Consider the following 21,247-nt stretch of genomic DNA (forward strand, 5'->3'; position numbering starts at 1 on the left):
TTGTATGAATAACATAAAGTGGAGAGAGATGTTGAAGGAGCTTACCACCAGAAAAGGTGAAAGCTAAAGAGAAAAAAAAAATATAAATATTTTTTAACACTATTTTGCAATATATTAATGTAATATATATGGTGAATTCCATATCAAATCAATCAAGGTTACCCGACCCCTTTCAATTTTTCTTAAATTTTGCATACTGGTAGTATATTATAACTAAGAAAAAAATGAAATTTTACCTCCCAACAAGGTTTACCCGCTAAGATAAGGGCGTTTAAATCGAGGAAAAATGGTACATTTTTGACAAAATGCACCTCATTTATTTTCAAATATCTCGAGAAATAATTATGTTAGAAAAATAATTTAAATTTTATTTTGTAGCTTAATAAAAGTTCTTTAAAATACATAAAAATAATTATAATAGAAATATTATTAATATCGATGACCGGATGTATAAAACCGGAAATGGCCATAAAAAAAGGTATTTTTTTTTTCAAAATTCTTTTCCTGTAGATAGATATTACACATATGGCTTAAATTGATCAAATTTAACATAATATTCATTTAATGAATACTTATGAGATGTTTATTTAAAAATTATGTCTAAATTATAGGTCCTTACTTTTTTTTATCTTTAAGAAAACTTTTAGGAAGTGGCTGGGATATTTATTTAATACTCAAGTTATATTGTAACTAGAAATTACTTGACAAAATAATTCTAAACATATTTATAACTTTATTTGTCTGAAATGCATAATTACATATAATTAATAATTCATAATTATATTTATAATATATTAAATCATCAAAGAATTTGAATAAATTTTGACTTTTATTTTGTTTTCGTCTAGAGGAATAAAAGCATGGTACTTTTGTGTTCCCGAAATTCTTTTTGCTCTAAAAAACCTGTTTTCTAGATGATTTTTTGATATATTCATTATTGCTTACAAATATATAATTTACTCCATGTATATTATTTTTTGCAAAGTTAAATAAATCCATTGTTTATCAAAATATGATTTTGGTATGGGCGCTGTAAGCTAGTTCGAGCTGCTAGCCGTTTTGTAACACCCCCTAAACTGTCACAAGGGATTTTGCCATGAGATGTGGCAAAAAAATGTCATTCAGCCTTTATACCAAAATCATTTTCATGATTATAGAGATTTATGAAGTTCTTTTTATTTTTATATTGGGTTACGGCCCCATCAGAAAAATAATAAATTTTGGTCAATCTATCAAATCTTTCTTTGCATTGTGCTTTAAGCAAACGTATATAATCACAAGACTTATATGTTTTAATGTGTTGTCTTCACGGTAATAAATAATAAATGGGTGAAGAGTGGACTGATTATTTGTCCAATGGAACTATTGTGCATGGTCTTGCACTATAAATGCGTAGTTTTCAGAAAAGTCGGCAATGACTAGGAATTCGCCAACATTATTAGATTTTAAAAAGTTTTGAAATACTGATTGTTGGAGGGATCATATTGTTTAATTTTACAATTAAATAATCTACAAATTCGTCTGCTGATTTTGTCAGCGTTTCGAGGATATTCCTATCAACGGCTAACCATTGTTTGAAAGTTATATAATCGATCGAATTCTCGTCAAATAACATAATCAGTCTTTCTTTTATTTTCGAAGATCTGGGGCAAAATTTACATTTATTTAGATAACATCCAGGCTGGGCTGGGTTGCAAAGACTTTGTGCAATGCAATGTTTATAATCGCTGATTGGAGGATAATTATAATGATCAATATCGTTTGTTAACTGTTTTAATTTTCCACCTATTAAAATAAGTTTAAAATTTTGATGTAATGTGCAGATACACATGGTATGTGTACATGGACATCCTGCTAAAACACAGTTTTTAGGTCGTAAGAAAGCAAATCTACTCAGACCTAGCTGTATATCGTTATGAGTCTTTTTAAAGTGAATGAAAAGTTCTTTAATATTACATAAAATTAGTCTTTTCTGGACTTGATCCTTTTCCCCATTTACTTTCATTGATATAAAATTATTTTTGCCTGGCATAAGCCGACTATTTTCTTCAGAATTATAAAAAATTTTTAATTTCTCCATAATATCTTCTGAAATAATACGACTTGGCTTAATAATATTGGGATTCTAGAGAATAGCCTTTTCCCTAACTAATTGCTTGGCTGTTCTGGCCATAAAATTTGTTGTGGGAAATTCTTCTTCAATTTTTTTAACAGTCCATGATTTTGGTAAAATTGTTAAAATTAATTTCGCTGCGAGAAGTTGTTATTAAAAATTTTTCTTTCAATTGATTTATGATTTCAGATTCATATTTTTTAACTTGATCTGACTCTGAATTTATACTAAAAATATCCTTTTTAATCTTTTTCTGAATTTTAATAAATTTTTTTGTAGAATATTTTTTTTCACTAATTCGCTTTTTTTTAATAGGAGTCTCATCTAAAAACGGTAATGTCTCATTTAAAACTTCTATAGAAACATCTCTATCAATGTATTGTTCGGGAATTGTGGAAATAGATGGTAATGGTAAGTCATGTTCCGTGGATATATTTTTTAATTTTTTTCGGCATCCACTGCAAATTTTATCTTTTAGTGTTAACGACTTGTTTTTTATAGTTGAAAGGATTGGAGCAGTACAAAATTAATTGTGTTCATTAAGTTAAATAATTGTGAAATTAATAAAATATTTGTTATTTGAAATTGGATCGATAATTTTTATTTTTTTAAGAATTATTATTATCGATTCTGAGAATTTAGTTTCCTCCAATAATATAATATGAATTTATTATTTTTTTCGTTTAATAATATTATCGATTTTGAGAATTAGTTTCTTTTCCCCAATAATATAATATGATTTTATTATCGATTCTGAGAATTTAGTTTCTTTTTCCCAATAATATAATATAATTTTATTATCGATTCGGAGAATTTATGTTTCTTTAATATAAAAGAAAATTATGATTATGATTTTAAAGAAGTAAAAAGAGCTAACACATTAGGGGTTACGAAAACTACAATTGAAATGAATTTATTTCAGACAAATAAAGTTATAAATATGTTTAGAGTTATTTTGTCAAGTAATTTCTAGTTACAATATTACTTGAGTATTAAATAAATATCCCAGCCACTTCCTAAAAGTTTTCTTAAAGATAAAAAAAAGTAAGGGCCTATCATTTAGACATAATTTTTAAATAAACATTTCATAAGTATTCATTAAATGAAGATAATATGTTAAATTTGATCAATTTAAGCCATATAAAGGGTTATAACTCCTAGACCCATTTTCATCTCAATCTAGGATTTGGCACAAAAGCAGTGTAATATCTATCTACAGGAAAAAAAATTGAAAAACTACCTTTTTTTATGGCCATTTCCGGTTTTATACATTCGGTCATCGATATTAATAATATTTCTATTATAATTATTTTTATGTCATTTTAAAGAACTTTTATTAAGCTACAAAATAAAATTTAAATTATTTTTCTAACATAATTATTTCTCGAGATATTTGAAAATAGTACCATTTTTCCGCGCTTTAAACTGCCATATCTTAGCGTGTAAACATTGTTGGAAGGTAAAATTTCATTTTTTTTTAGTTATAGTATATACTACCAGTATACAAAATTTAAGAAAAATTGAAGAGGGTCGGGTTGAAAATCGACTTTTTTTTGTTGATTTGATATGGAATTCACCATATACTATATTACAATACATTAATAAAAAAAATCATATTTTTTTTAAAGTACAATTTATTCAAAATGAATTAAGATATGCCTTCTAAATCAAAATTCTGTTGTTCACATTTCAATTTTCTAATAGATAAAAATAAATCTGATTTTATAATAGACGAATGCGGAGCTTAAAGTATTGTGACACATGACTAACGCTTCTATTCAAATAAATATAATTTTAAAGCAAAATAAATAATTCAAATAAGGAAACCTTCTATTTCTTGTAAACATCTGAAAAAGAAAATTTATCGATTTATAGCTTATATAAACAGAAAATTAGCATCAAATGGGTACAAATACTTTAGTTTATGTGTTTAATCGCGGTATATGGAAGAACACTTCGTTTATTTGATTATTTAGTGCTAAGAATAATTAATTCTATTATTAAGGGATCAGATTATTGTAAGTTCCGAAAATGAGAGGTAATATTTATTCATTAGCTTCCCAAATTCATGCAAAGAAGTTCAAAATAAAATGTTATACCTAAAATTAGATATGATATGATTCAATTTTCTATAATATTAAATTTGATTAAATTTTATTCCTAATGGAAAAATATATAACCATTACCATATTTATAAAATAAATGATTACGTAAAATATGTCCCTGTAGCCAGAAATATTAGCTTATGGGGAACAGGATGGGACCAATATTTTTTTTAAATATATTATCATATACAATCGAAATCTTAAAACAATAGTATAAATGACTAGTTCTGAGCGTTTCATATATTTTTCTTGGCGATTCATTTTTAAATATGAGCATTTCAATTTTATATCAAGACAATTATTTTATACAGGTTCGTTTTATTTTTGAAATTTATTTCTATAGCCCAGGATAAACAGATTTTGAACTAAGATACCTATTTTATTTTATTTTAGTTTGTTAAGTCTGTATTAAATAAATATTTTGGTTTGTAGTTTAGGCTGTTTAGAGGAAGCAAACTAACTACTGTTTAGTATAATATGTTGAACCATGGCACGGCCTAAGTATTTATTCTGAGCGTTTAAGGATTTTTTTTCAAATCATTTCAGTTTAAATTCCGAGCGATTAAATAGGAGCCTTTTAATTTTAAGTTTATTTGACGATTATATCTTAGGTGTTTTATGTATAATTCTCAAATTAATAATAATAATATATAATGTGAGAATTACATTATACTATTTTTCTATTTATTTGATATATTAATGAAAATATTCATTTCTTAAAATGTTTCTAAATTTTTTTGACCACACAATAGATTTTACCTAGCAATCCTTTCATCTTACTATATCCTTTTCCTTCATTATGCTATATCACAACCCTCTCTCTGCAATTTATCATACATGGTTTAAATATTGGAATAATCTTCATTTTTTGTTATTCTGGATATGTAGGAGAAGAGTTACCTCAAGGAAATATGGAATTCCCCCCCTCCCCCAATTTTTAATTGCATACATTTAATATTCTTTGCGGATTTAAAGCTAAAACTTTTCACATTTTGCAACATCCCCAGAACATTCTAAAATAAAAAATTATATTTTAGTAACAATTGTTTTTTAAATAGAAAAATTAATTATTATAAAAATTTATTTTTTAGTAAACAACATTCAATAACAACAAAACTTAACATGTGTTGTTCAATGATTATTAATCATAACAAAAATGATAATCATTAAAACCAGAGTTGTTAACGCTCCTTTTTAAAAGTAGCTAGCTCCCGCTCCTACCTTCTCAAAAGGAGCTAGCTCCCGCTACTACACTTTTAAAAGGAGCTAGCTCCCGCTCCAAATAATGGAGTGCCAAACCGCTCCTTTGATTTTCATTTTTTTAGAGGGTATACGAAATAAAATCTTATTTTTTTTTTATCAAAAAGCTTTATTTATATTAAATTATCTATCAAAATATTTATAACCTTTTATTAGCTAAATTTAAATTAGAATCTATCAAACATCCACGCCTCTCTCCTAAGACCTGTTTTGCAATACTAAATAGGCACTCCACAGGAGCACTAGATGGAAGCAGGGTATTGTATTTTATAAAGATATTTTTAATTCAGGGAATTTGTCAAAAATAGTAATTTTGGTATCATTATTTAAAAAATATTTGTCCAATATATTATCTTCCTGATGATCCATTTCATGGAATCCAAAAAAATCTTCCAAATAATTGCAAGGTTCTTGTGTACTATTAGCAATTATTGAATCAAGAATTTGTTTTCTTAAAATATTAATTTAAATTTTATTTCCAAATTTGAATGCAGGATGGATAATAGCCGCAATAGTATTTTTATCTTCCAAATTAATTTGTATTTAAAAGAAAAATTTTTTACTTTTAGATGCTTTTTTAGATTGGAGCTGCTCACTTTTGAAAATGATATACTTTTACTTGAACACTAAAGTCATTTTGCCCTTAAATTTGTTTGATCATTTGGATCAACATCTTTTAGAAGTTTAAAATATTTTTTGTATGATGAAAATGGAAATTCGATTTCTTCATCTATGATATCTAAATCCATAATATCTAAAACTATAAAACAAATATTAATATGACTTAAAAGATTTTCCAAAAAATTTTCAATATAAAAAAGATAACTTGATGTTTAATATTTAAAATGATTAGATGAAAAACCAATATAAATTCGGCTAAACATTTAATAATGGATAAATTTTAATTAAATAAAATTTCATTTTATTAAATTATTTCGGAAATAATTTATTAATATTTAAAAAATAATTTAATTTATACATTAAATTTAAAGGAGCGGTGGAGCGGCGCTCCTCCATTCCAGCCCTAAAAGGAGCTATCTCCCGCTCCCCAATTTTAAGTTTTTTTTGAAAAAAGGTAGCGGCGCTCCTTAACAACTCTGGTTAAAACCAATGAAATTTCTACCCAATATACACTTATACAGATTTAAAATAGATGTGAGATTTTGTGATTAATTAGAAATATAAATTTATTTACGTATTTCGATATTCTATTAGGCCCTTTGAAATTAGTGGAACCATATCTAGGTAACGTGATAAATTTTGTCGAAACAATTGCCAAAGACATCGAAAGTAGCGAAACCTTACTCATACATGCTTGTAGCCTCATAGGGTAACAATCTTTCTCACTTAATTATAAATGCATATGAGTGAACTGTAACCTATGAATTAATTATATTATTGCATAAATACATACATCATCAAAATATAATTATATTTTATATAAATCGCTTATTTCGGTAAAAACTAGATACTTATTGGCTTCTTCTCTGCAGTCCTAAGTGATTTAACTGGTTGTAGTGGGTTTGGTGTCTAATAAAATTAAATATTTCTCATAATCTGCTCTTACGCTTAGATTAACCTGGCTCACATCAGGCCTACCATGAACGTGTAGTAATACACTTAGACGATATCTAAACATTTCACCAGTACTTCATATTGTTTTTATAAAAATTTGTGTAAAAATGCACAGTATCTGCATATTGTCATTAGTAAAAAAAAAAAATTAGTGAAGAATAAACCATATATATGGAAGAAATGAATAATTTTTTCTAAATATTTAAAATATTATAATTTGGGTATTTTTGTCCTGGTCTTTATGTCCACACTTCTGCTCAACATACAAAGGACTAAGGCTTCAAACCGGAACGAGCCGTTGTCTCCCATACGCGTCTGCCGATTGATTGCTTGAATGCAAATATAATGGTTTAGGAAAGGTACGCCCAAGCGTAAATTGATTGCATAACGAAAAGCGTCGTTATCTATTAGCTGGTTATTTAAAATACTGGGATATGAATCTAACCATTCATGGCCAGAGTTGTTGAAATTAAGAGATCTCAGGAGGGATTTATATTGGTGATCATCGCTCAAGTTGAGGTAAGCTAAAGAACGAGATACCAATCTTTTTGTTTCGTTGAATCTGGTGGGGCTGTGTTTGGTAAGACATTAATATTTCAACAACGTAAGACTTCATAAATTATCTTTATCGATGGTAATAATTTGCGAGGTAATATTTTTTACTGATAAGGTTGATGAGATGAAGGAAACAAGGGCTATACTTAATGCCGATCTTAGGCCTATTCCTCCGGATTTACGAGGGAGAGTTGCTTGAAGCCATGAGTTAAAATCGAGTTTGATGTTTAATAACTTTGTCATCATTTATAGTATCTTTTGTTCATATTTTTTTAAAAGAATTTCAAAAGAGAAGGCACCAGAAGTTTTTAAACATTACTAGATTTGTGGTATTAAAAGGGCGTTTTTGAGAATGTAATATTCTTGATGGATGGGTAATTTTTTTAAGATAGATAGTTTGGGGAATAGTGATTTAAGGTAATTATTTAAAAAATTAAAAACTCCCTCTGCACCTCCCAATGGGGCTCCTAATATACTGAAATCTTGTAAGGGTATCCGTCTAAAGTTATCTAATATGGTGTCTGTTGGAGGCGGAGAAGGATAAATTTCGCATTTATTTATATTTAAGGATAAATTAAGTTCATCAAAGTGTTTGTTGATTATATCTAGACAATTCTGGATTGAAGAAATGGTCCCCGATATAGTACAATCGTCAAGGTACCAAACATGTGGATTGAGTTTACATGAAAGAGGAATATCACTTATTAGGTGTTTAAGGATATAGCAAAAAAGTAGTGGTCCTAATGTGTCACCCTGTTGAAGGCCTTCTGCAGAATAAATAATATAATCATTAAATTTGAGTAAGGAAGGAATGCCATAGCTAAGATGGATGTAATTGTGGTAGTCAGTAAATGTTTCCAAGAAAGTATCGATCATTTTATTCCTATTAATTGAATTAAAGATGTCTAATTTTGCTATATAATCTACAGGTTTGAGGTTGGATTAGTCGACTGCAATGAATTGCGGCTTCACATCCTCCTTTTACTCCAAATCCCACTTGGTAAGGAGCTAAGCTTAAGGTTATTGTAGATTTGAGTCGATTACAAATAATTTTTGAAATGGTTCGTCGGTAGAAAATTCCAATAGCTATTGGACTCACTTGATTTTCAAGCGCAATTAGTCGAGCACATTGGTGCTAGTTTATGTGGTAATTTCCCGTTGATAATAAGATTAAAAATTTTCGTTAAAGAATTAAGTAGAAATTCGGAACTGTCTAAACCCAAGAGGTCAATAATAAATGAGGGTCGAAGGTAATCCAGTCCTGGAAGAATCGTTTGGAAAAGATTTAATAGCGGTTAAGGTTTCTCCGAAAGTGATATTTATCTTTGAATTTATTATAGGTAGACCTTTGCGCCGACGAAACTATCGGCGGCCGGCACAATTTTCAAAAATCTAATCGACAGCTGACGGCGCGCCGATTTTTAGCCGCCGTCATTAAAATCGGCGTAAATCGGCGCTGTTATAAATTTTTATAACATAAATTTTTTTAATTGCTTATTAATTTTTTTTAAAAAAACAAATAAATATGCACTATTCTACAGATATCTCGGCATATTTTTTAATATTCATTTAATAGAAAACTTATAAATCGATTTCGTAATTTTATAATATCTTGTATAAAAATTATTTTATTTAAATTTTCGGGACATAATGATGATCTCCTTGAATTTAACGTCAATCCAGCGGTAGAGAAAACTCTTTCACTAGGTGTGCTAGTCGCCGGAATGCAAAAAATTTTCTTGTCGAGCCTGGAAAGATTCGGAAGTTCACTCTTCTTTTCTCTCCAAAAATTTAGAACCTCCATATCTTGTGAATCTCGTTTTCCAAGAAAACTGTGCATTCTTGTTCTAAGTCACCTAACTTGGAATCATAATTTATATTTGTTGAATGTTTATTTGCCAATTTTGTCAAATAACTTGAATTTAATAATTCATCTTCATCCTCATTAGCTATATTTACTACCTGATTATCATCATTCTCTATAAGTTTAAGATGTTTTATTATAAATTCTGAAGCTGAGCAATTTTGCTCTATTAAATACTTTGACACAATTGTCAATTTTTAAAATCTTGGATCTAAAAGAGAAGCCAATACCTAGTTAATTTTAAATAAAAAATAAAAGAATATACTTATATAATATTACTTGCAGATTACAAACCGGAAATCGTAACGCAAGTTTTTTTAGTATATTTTCCTTAAGTGAAATAATTTCAGTACTATCACTATCATTTAATATTAAATGTGTTTCAATTTCACTTCTAAAAAGTAACGCCAGTTTAAAGTAGGCCCTTTTTCTACTGAAAGAAATTCGACAGTTTCTTTAAATTTTGAAAGAAATGCTAATAGTTCTTCTACCAGATCAGATTCATAATTTGAGAAAATGCTTCCCAATTCTTTTCAAAACATTATTAATTAACAGATATGCTTTCTAGCTTAATTAATATACAATGCCAATGTGTTGGGTTTGGGACATTTAATTTTAAGGTTTACATATACATGGAATTATTGTTATTATTATCATTGGAATTGCCAATTTGAAAACGGGTAGTATGGATCAATGCTGTCAAGATCTAACATGTCTGATGTTAAATCTATTGTACTTAGACATTTTCTTTGATATTCCTCGAATTCAAATTCAACTTCTGCAGTTTTATATCTTAGAGCAGTAAAAAATTTTCTAATTCTTTCGCAAAAAATTTCCAGACTATGGTTTTTTTATTATCCAGAGTTAGCTTACTAAAATTATTTATAAAATTATTAAATTTAGATACATCCATTTTAAAAATATGTAAAATTATGGTGACTTTTGGAATTAGGATCGTTGATATTTGATGTTAATTTTTCAAAATTAAGATCAAAGTTTTCAATTCTTTCTTTGATGGTTTGGCATAGTGGGGTTGGATTATCTTTTGGTGGATTTGATAATATTAATATTGGGAAATATATTAATTTTCTCCAAATTAGATCTTCTGGATTTTGTAAAATATTATTAATGATTTTGATATAAAAAGGATAAATTAATTTAAGGGCTGCTTTTGGGATTCGTGATATGGTAGGGCTCAAATAGCTATATTATATAATTTGATCAGAGGTGTTAAAATATTTAGATACTATTTTAAAGAAATCTATAACTTTTAAGATACATTTTGATACTTTTATTTAATTATTTTTTACATTAAAAATAAAAATATTTGAATGCAAATATCATTTTTATGAGCACATAATTTAAATAAATATATATTAAAAAAATTTATATAATATTAAATCTTATATAAAAAAATATATAAATATTCGTTGAATATTTTTTTTTCTTTTAATATCAGTTAAAGATTATGAAGGATATTTTTCTCATGAATCCACCAGACTGTAATTTTTACCAGTGATGAAATAGCCAATGCTATCAATTCTTTCAAAAAAAATTCATCAGGTGGTCTTGATGGTTTCAGACCCTCCTATTTTCAATACTTAATTCAAAAAATCCTTCCCATAGTTCTGTCATCAAGTTTTGTAATAACATAATTAATAATGATAACCCAATACAAACTCACCAAATCCTTTTTGTGCACCTCTAATTGATTTATCTAAGCCAGATGGTGGTACCCGTCTCATTGCAGTAGACTCCTTTTTCAGAAGATTAATAGCCAAAATTATAATCAAACATGATGCTGTCAACATATTAAACTCTTATCAGCTAGGTTTTGGGATCAAGGGCGGCTGCGAAATAGCGGCTCATACCTTAAGAATTTACTTAGAAAACCCGCCACCAGACTCTAATATGTAAACATTTCAAAAATGTCTTCAATAGCTTACATCGTACCTCATTTTTTAAATTCTTTTATGAAACTTTTCCCTGTTACTCTAAATTTATTGAATCTTCATATGGCTTTCAGACGCCTTTGTCATATGGATCTTTTAAGATTTTATCCCAAGAGGGCATCCAACAAGGGGATCCATTAGGACCTCTTTTTTTTTGGAATCCATTATCTCATCTACCAAATCAAACAAAATTTCAACCTAGATCTTAATCTATGGTATTTATACGATGGGACCATCTGTGGCTTCAGCTAATGTACTTACCGCCTTAAAACACCGGAAATCAATTCCCAAGCTATCGGCCTGGTACTCAACATAACAGAATTATGTTTCTTAAACAATATGCCAAGTTGGAAGGCTACATTGCTCCCGATAGTTTAACTCTACTTGGGCCCCAATTAGCTAATGCTACCAAGTCAGAAGATTTCCTTCATAACATTTTTAAAAGCTTTTACAGCATGGATCACATTCTATGTCACCTACCAGCACACCAAATTCAATACGCAAATGCCTTTATAAACCTAAATTTTTGCACATTTTCCGATCATAATCTTTTTTCAAAAACAACGAATTTATATCTATAATTCAGGATAAATTTAAAATATTTCTAAAAAAAATTTTTAACATGAATTTAAACTCATTCAATTGGTCACTTGCTCAGCTACCTTCGGAACTAGGCGGTTTATATTTTTTACTCAATCTTTTATCCTTATCATCATTCGTATCATCTAGATTATCTAACAATTCTATGATTTCTGGCTTCATATGCCCTACCGATCGTTTATTAGACGACGCTATTGACAAATGGAAGGCAAACACACTCATTAACACCGTATTACCATCAATCATCACGCACAAAAAATTTTCACACCTTTAATCTCGAAATACCAATCAGATATATCAGTCAATCCATCTTTAGATTGCATTCAACTCCTTCAATTATCTGACAGACTTGGTGGTCATGAATCGTTAGAATCACTCCCTAGTCGTAACCTTGGTAATCTCTTATCAGATGAACAACTGAGAGTAACCATTGGTTTGCGTCTAAGTTGTGACATCGTACAGTCTCATGCTTGCATCAAATGCTACCCGTTGATTTAAAAAGTAGGCATGACCTTAATTGTATATTTAGTCAAGGGCGACACCAACGCCACACAGCAGTAAACCATGTAATAAATAGAAGCCTAACAGCTGCCCACATTCCGAACAATCTTGAACCATCAAACTTATCTCAAGTAGATGGCTTAAGACCTGATGGTATGACAACCATACCATGGGCCCTCGGTATATCACTTATATAGGATTACACATGTGTCTCATCATTCCCTTCAAAGATAAATTTCAATTTAATAACACAGGCAGAAATTAAAAAGACAAACAAATATAAAAATTTTAAAAACTTCATATTCACTCCAATCGTGACCTCTACGAATGGGCACTTTTTGCCATCAACATTTATGTCTTTAAAAAATCTGGGTAATAAAATATGACTTTTCACAAATGAACCCAGAGAATTCTTTTTATTCGACAAAATTCAAATAGAAATTTTTAGACACAATTATGGTTCCTTTTTGGGGACTCAATTATAGAATTTTATTTTTAATTATATAATTATAAATTTATAAATTATATTTTTTTAACTACGTTTTATGTAAAAAGAAATTTAATAAAATCAAGTATCATCAAAAAAAAGAAGTTTATCAAAATACCTCATAAATATAAAATTATCAATTGACGAATTTTATATTACCCTTTTATACTCTAATTTAAATATATATTTTAAATAAGGGATTTATGCAATACCTTTGGCCCTAAGGTACAAATTTTGATAGACACGGAAACGTTGAACAAATTTTTTATCTCCATGAAGAACGTGAAAGATAAAAAACACAGGGCATCCATCAGCTGGGCATTGCGACAAATCAGACTAGTCAAAAAATGTGACATTAACTCTATTAAATAACTCGCATTAAAACCACAAACAAGCGCGATACAGCTTACGATATAATATTAAGATTGGAGAAAGCTTATTAACCTCTATTGGATTATTAATCTGCCATATTTTTATCCATTTTTTTTGATCTAATTATTTTATCAGATTATTATTGTTAATTTTTTTGAATCCTATATCGTTAAATTTTCAAGTTAAATAGAAAAATTAGGAAATCTTTATTGCCTAAAAAAATACATAAATGACTTTCTCATATAAATTATATAATATGTTATGGTCGATATTTTAAAATCTTACATTAATCAGATTTTTGTAAGTTCGAAGTTGTTTTAAACCTAAATTTCCGATTTAAGAATTGCATTTATTTAATTTTTGTATTTCTCACTTTTCTTTAAAAAATGAATGAGAAATGTTTTGTAATTTTATAAATTTATATAAATAAGCATACACTATAAATAATTATCTATGTATCAACCCTTTTGCTTAACCTTTTTTTCACATTTTAAATAGCTACTCCAATCATAATAAAAATTGTTACTTTATGCCGTCCCATAACTGTTAATCCATAATTATCTTTTTGTAAAATAAAATTCTTATCCTAGTTAATGTTATTTGGGAAAAATCTGAAGTTCATTTTTAAGTTAGAAGAAAAATAATGATGTCATATTTATTATTGGCATCAATATATTATTCTGTAGTATTTTTTGACTACCTCAAATGCAAAAAAGACCTAGTTTTTTTATAATAAATATATAAAATTCATTAGTGATTATGAATATAAATAAATATTTTTTCTAATAATTTAAATCCATGTAACAAAGACTATTAATTGAGAAGTTTTATTTCTAAAGAAATTAATTTTTAATATTCTTATTAAATGTCAAAATTATTTTTATCAACATAGATAATATTTAGTACAGAATAACACTAATTTCAAAATATAATAATGAACCTTTCATGAATCGATAGAAAAAAATAGACTACAATATCATAGATGAAAGAAATAACTACTCATTTTTACCTATAACAAGATTATATATTAATCAAAAATGATATTAATGAATTAGTTATCTTCGTTTTTCTCAACAGGACTGATTCTAGTCTTATTTAGGGTGAAAGGGATCTTCAAACTGCCCCCCCCCCACCCAAAAAATTTTTTTTACAACTGCCTCCCTCCCCCATCCTGACTATAAAAATGTAATGGGAGAGAAATAACAGTTGTTCAAGCCACTATCGGTTTTAAAAATCTATATATTCATGTCTGCAGAAATATAGCGCCAACGCACTTCATATGGAGAAGGATAAAATGTAAATGTAGTTAATTTGATAGAAGAAATGATTAAGATGCCAAGATTCAGAAATAGGGAAAATGAGCCTTAGCTTGCAAAAACAAAATGGATAGGTTAAATTTTTAAGTTATTCTTATTGCATAAATTTTACACCTGATTTAAATCAAGTATCACCAAATAGGCCAACATCAAGTGGTGTTAAAAAGCTTGATGAGGAGGTGTATTGTTTTTATGTAAAAATAATATTGGCCTAAAGAATTATTATTTTGTTTGAAAATCAACATATAAAATATAAAAAAACTATTGTGTACCAGCGTCTAATTCTAATTAAGTAAGTATTAGTGTATTAGCATACACCAACAAAGTTGTAAAAAGTGGTGCCGTTCTCTTCTAGAAAATAAAACGTTTTTGCAGCATAACGACAAATAAAAACTAGCTAAAACTTTATTATCACAAACCATTGAATATTATAAAGACGAATCAAAGTGGGAAATAAAAGGTTAAATGTTTGTATTTTATTAGGAATTTAATGCAGAGTTGTTAAGTTTGGCACTCCCGGAGCGCCGCTACATTTTTTCAAATTTAAAAATGAGGAGCGGGAGCTAGCTCCTTTTAGGGCTGAAGTGGAGGAGCGCCGCTCCACCGCTCCTTTAAATTTATGGTATAAATTAAATTATATTAATAATATTTGTTAATTAAAATTCCATAAAAATTTTATTCTATTTAAATTTATCCATTAGTAAATGTTGAGATGAGTTTTATATTGGTTTTTCTTCTAATCTTTTAAATATTAAACATCAAAGTTTTTCATTTTTATATTAAAAATTTTGTGGAAAATCTTAAGTCATATTAATATTTATTTTATAGATGTATAATAAAAAATAGTTTTCGATATTATGGATTTAGAGATCATAGAAGAAGAAATCGAATTTCAATTTTCATCATACAAAAAATATTTTAAACTTCTAAAAGATGTTGATCCAAATGATCAAACAAATTTAAGGGCAAAATGACTTTAGTGTTTAAGTAAAAGTATATCATTTTCAAAAGTGAGCAGCTCCAATCTAAAAAAGCATCTAAAAGTAAAAAATCTTTCTTTACGAAATAATAACTATTTTTTTTTATTTTAGAATATTTTTTTTAAAAATGTTTATAATTATTTTTGGGAAATTCATTATAGTTGAGCTTGGGTTGTTAGATATGATGCTTTTTTGAATATATTTTAATATTTATTTTAATTTTCTCATTACTTGTTCAGCCTCCTTTTTTATACCTGAAAATATTGTTATAAAATACAATAACCCGCTTCCCTCTAGTGCTCCTATATATAGAGCACTTATTTAGTATTGCAAAACAGGTCTTAGGGAAGAGGCGTGGATGTTTGTTAGATTCTAATTTAGAAAATTTATTATTTTTAAAGGTTAATAAAAGATTATAAATATTTTGATAGATCATTTATTATAAATAAAACTTTTTGGTAAAAAAATATGATTTTGTTTCGTGTACTTTCTAAAAAAAATCGAAATCAAAGGAGCGGTTATGGAGTGGCCACCATTACTTGGAGCGAGCTACCTTTTGAGAAGGTAGTAGCGGGAGCTAGCTACTTTTAAAAAGGAGCGTTAACAACTCTGATTTAATGTATTGTTTGATAATAATTTTAGATATAATTGCATTAGCTTTTTATCATTTACTATTTTAATAAAATTATTAATTAGTTTATTTTTAAAGAATTTGTAGGGTTTAATAAAAACTTAACTATTTTAAGATTAAAAATGTTTCTCAGTTAGGTATTTACTTTGGAGTGGCAAAAATTTTAATATTATGGTTTATAATTTATTTTTGGTATAGAAAAAGAAATGGAGCAAATAAAATAAGAATGTTAAAACAAAGATAAATAGAAATAACTGAAAAATTAGATAAAAATTATTTAATAAAATGTGTGATATGAAGAAAAAATGGAATATTAAAAACAAATATTTTTAGCAATTCTGAAAATAGAAAATTTGGAATTATTATTAATAAACAAAATATCATAAATTCTGAAAAATAAATGAAATTAAGACGGAAATAAAAATCTGGGATTTGAAGATAATGAAATTGAAATAATAAATATAAAATGTATGGTAATAAAAGATAGAAATTGAAGATCTTAAGAAAAAGAAAATTGTAAGCAAGGATTTTAATGAAGAAAAAACCAAAGAATTTTAAAAGATATGAAAATAAAGGGCATAATGCAGAAGAATGTTATGCTCCGGTATAAAAGCTATTAGGTAAAAAACAAAAAAAATGTGGAATTGGACATACTTAAGATAAATGTTAGAACAAGGACATTCCAAACTATTTTCAGCTGATGAATATGTAAAAATGAACGGAAAAGTGCATATGAAAGAAATAATTTTGGGAATGCCACATGCTTCAAATGTCGAGAAATTGAGAATTTTTCTAAAGATTGTCTAGTTGGATGACTGTATGATGGAAAAGGGGATATATTAGGGAATCGCGTCGGGAGATTCTTGGAGGCAAATAAATAAGAGGGATGCGGAAAGGGAATGGAGTAGGGGTTTAATATACAAAGTTAGTGAAAACGACGTAAAAGAAATAAATCTGAGTGGGAGGGATGATGTAATTGTGGAAAATAATAAAATAAATCTGGAATGGTATAAAAAGTCAGGGTTGCTAAAAAATAATTTTTTAGAAAGAATTTAAAGGAAATCGAGATTGTAAGTGATGTAAGTCCAAAATTGATGGTAGAAAATGGTATGAATTTTGATTCATGTCCAAGGGTAAAGGTGACTGTCGGAAATAAAGAAATAGTTATGTTATTAGATACGGGAGCGACGATCTCGGTTATGGGTTATGAGTTGTTAAGTAAATTGTGGCCAAATATAGGTATAATAAAAGATAAAATGACTGTAAAACAGTGATGGATCTGATATGGTAGTTTTAGGGAGAGTCAATTTACCAGTGGTGGTGGGGGTAATTAAACTTATGGGTTGTAGAGAAGGAGGTGGAAACGGTAATGGGGTGGAATTGGATAGTGAAAATTGGACTTGCTAAAAATTTATGAAATATTTTTGGGGAGATTTGAAAGTGGAAATATAATGCAGAAAGTAAAGGAATGTGTAATCAAGAAGAAATTAATACGAGGGCATTGGGAAGAAGGAAGTGTGAAAATAGAAATGGGGATCAGAAGGATATAATACATGGCATAAACGATACCAATGTGGGAATGGTAGTAAGCGGGGAAGGCAATTGGGTTGGTGGAAATATGCAAGTTGTTAAGAAATATATTCAAGAAATAGCTAAGGTTTGAAGTTTAAGGAGATATTTGGATGGGAAAATAATGGTACAATAAAATATCTGGATAATCATTAGTTGGAAGAAATAAAATTTGAAAGGGATAAATGGCTGGTGTTAGAAATTATACCAGCTAAATTAGTTAATATTTGAGTACAAGATAGTAGTGGAAGAAATTGAAGTAAATCAAAATTTGTCGGATTTGCAAAAAGCAGTTATGGATTTGAAAAATAAACATGGGGAAATTTTTGATAAAAAATTAGGTTAGTGGATTATGAGATGGATATAAGTTTAAAACGGGGGTGCTTTCCGCAGTTTTGTGCAGTGCGTAGAGTATTTTTGAGAGCTGAAATGGAGAAAGAACTAGATAATTGGGTAAGTAAGGGAATTTTTGTCCTATTGGATATAATTAATTAATCAACACCATCTGTTCCAGTGAACAAATCTAATGTCAGTTAAGAATTTGTGCGGATTTTCGTGTCCCAATCCATGAATAGTAGAAGTTATGTACCCGTTACCACGAATGGAGGAGATTTTGGCGAACTTAAAAGGGGCAAAATAGATTTTTCATACAGTTACCCATGAAAGAGTCTAGAAGGAAATTATTGCCAATAACAACGTTTAAAAGAGTATTTACTTTTTGTCTGTTACCGGTTGGGTTAAATGTTTCAGTCAATTTTTCAGGGTACTATGCTGCGGTTTTTCAGGGTTTAGAGGGAATTTTTTATTATATGAATGATGTTTTAGTTATGGGGATAACGGTTGAATAACACAATCAGAGATTGGAGGATGTTTTTATACGTATTCGCATCATAGGTGGCACAAACGTACATCTATTAACGAAATCTCGAGGCTTAGACAATATTTTTCTGGCTAAAATATTGAGTTAGCCGTTTTTAAAAATCTGTTTGAATCGAGCCGTTTAACAACACTAATATAGGTAATTGAGGAAAAATGTTCAATTTGACTGGAAAGATACTCAGGAAGTATCATTTGAAAAGTTGAAATTGGAAATTAGTAAAGAACCTGTTTTGGTATTTTTCAATAGTGATTTGAAGGTAATTTTAGCGGTAGATGCATTTAACAAAGGAGTGAGAGGAGCTTTATTACATTGGATAGAGATAATGGACAGACCGACGAGGGTATTTAAAAAGGTGGAAACGAGATATTCAGAGGCTTTGGCGGTTATATTTGGATTGACAAAATGTAAAGAATATATGCTTGCTAAGAAATTTAAGGTATATACTAATCACAAACCTCTCATTCATTTGTTTAAAAAAGGTAATAAAAAATTAATGATGTCGCCAAGACTTCAGCGTTGGTTATTGTTAGTGGATATTTTGATTTGGAATTAAAGTATAGGTAGGGAAAATAAAATCATTTACCTGATGTTTTATTTAGGAGTTGATGAAGAGGTATGTAATAATATTATAGAGGAGTATAAAGATGGTGAAAAGGCGTTGATTCGCACATTAATGTGGGGTTTTAAGGGTAGTCCTACTATGTGAAAGAAGATACAAGAATATACCTTGAAAGATAAGGAATTGGCTTTGGTGAAATTATGGTTAACAGGGAAAAAGCCTTTGGTCGATATAGGAAATAAGTATAAAAATATAGAGGCTGAATTCATAATAATTGATGATTGTCTCATGAGAGATACCCCGACGATTAAGAAAAAGGATTTTAAATAAGTTACATGGTTATCAAGGAATAGCTAGAATGAAGCAATGGGAAAGGGAATATGTATGGCTTGAGGTGAATTAAGAAATTAACAACTTGGGTAAAAGTTGTCAAGTTTGCAATGCCGGATCCAGTATGCCCCGAAAGGGAAAAGATGATAGTTGGCCAAAGATTAGAGGGCCTTGGGAGAGGGTTCACGTAGATGAATGGTAGGGAAAAAAGGTATTTTTTGAATGTGGATTTATTTTCTGTGGATTGAGTTAAAGAGGTACATGGTTTAACCACATTGCAATAAATATTTTAGCAAAATTGAATTCCCAGGATTATAGTGTCTGATGAAGGGCCGGCTTTTGTAAGCGCTGCATTCAAGAATTTTTACATTAAAATAAATGTGAGACATATAATGACGCAACCGTATCATCCCAGCTCGAATGTGCAGACTGAACGGATGGTAGCGATTGTAAAAAATTGGTTAAAGAAAACTAAAGAAGGTAAAGCAGAGCTATTGGGTAGCGCAGTTATATTACAATAGAGCAGTAGTCAAGGATGGCAGATCACCGGTAGAAAAAATGATGGAAACGAAAATTAATATGTTTTTGGATATGTTAAAACCAGTTGCAACGTGTTTGAAATTGAAAGTTAATCTGAGTTGAATGTAATTAATCGATTAATGTGGGTTCGGGTTTATGGAAATGAAAAAAAAATGGGTGAAGGGAGTGGTTATGAGAAATATAGAAAATAATGATTAGGTCTGAGGACAAGGATGGTATAAAAAGGAACGGGAAAAAGTGAAAATATATATAGAAGAAATGTAAATAATAATTAACTGAGTTATGAAAAATAAGTTGAAATTAAAAAATTGGGAAAAAAAACAACGGAAGATTGAAGCGGAAAGGTTGGAAAAAAATCAAAGTACTTCGGGGTTACATGTTGTTATTTATGTTATATCGTAGGAAAGTTTAAAGATAAATATATATATGAGTTGGGAATAAGCGATCTTAAATCAAAATATTGTAAAAGTTAAGTAATAAAATATGTAGAGAAAAAAAAGGAGAACACATGGGTTGATTTAAAGGGAGTAATATGAATTATATAGAGAAATAAATTAAGTAAATGTGGTGTGTAAAAAATGTAATAAATTATGTGAATTTATAAAATAGGAAATAATAAAGATTAAAAATAGAAAAATTTGTAAGCGTAAAAATTGTAAAAAAGGTAAAAAGGGGTTAAGAAATAAATTTTATGATTAAAAGAAAAGTAAAAGTAATTAATTAGTAGAATTGGTAAAACGGAAAAAAAATATAGTTAAGAGCAAGGAGTCAAAAACTTAAGAAAATTAAGGAATATTAAAGGAAATTGTTTTATGAGATAGCGACTGGAAGGTGTTGATTGAATTGTATGCGAATAGCAAATAATAAATATAAATATGTGTTTGAATAATAAATATAAATGTTTATTGTGATATATAAAAAAAAATTTATGTTGGAAATTTAATTAAAATTAAAATGTTTTTTGAAAGTTTAAGTTGTATGAACATGGAAACTTTATTAAATCTGAGTCTAATATGATCCAAGTAAACACCATAAGCATGAAAAACTTCCTGGGCAAC

General features: G+C 28.4%; 1 protein-coding gene across 1 annotated transcript in view; it reads left to right on the top strand.

Moving 5' to 3' along the window:
- LOC135931252 (importin subunit beta-1-like) overlaps nucleotides 1-13,901 on the top strand; it is a 90,961-nt gene extending 77,060 nt beyond the window's left edge. The window contains exons 20-21 of the mRNA XM_065468226.1: nucleotides 6,694-6,808; nucleotides 13,210-13,901. Coding sequence (XP_065324298.1) covers nucleotides 6,694-6,808; nucleotides 13,210-13,384 — 290 coding nt within the window. The 3' untranslated portion in view covers nucleotides 13,385-13,901. The remainder of the gene's footprint in view (nucleotides 1-6,693; nucleotides 6,809-13,209) is intronic.
- Nucleotides 13,902-21,247: the final 7,346 nt, after the last annotated feature.

The sequence above is a fragment of the Gordionus sp. m RMFG-2023 genome, chromosome 1, assembly GCF_954871325.1.
Source record: "Gordionus sp. m RMFG-2023 chromosome 1, tfGorSpeb1-WG-v2, whole genome shotgun sequence".
Lineage (NCBI taxonomy): Eukaryota > Metazoa > Nematomorpha > Gordioida > Chordodea > Parachordodidae > Gordionus > Gordionus sp. m RMFG-2023.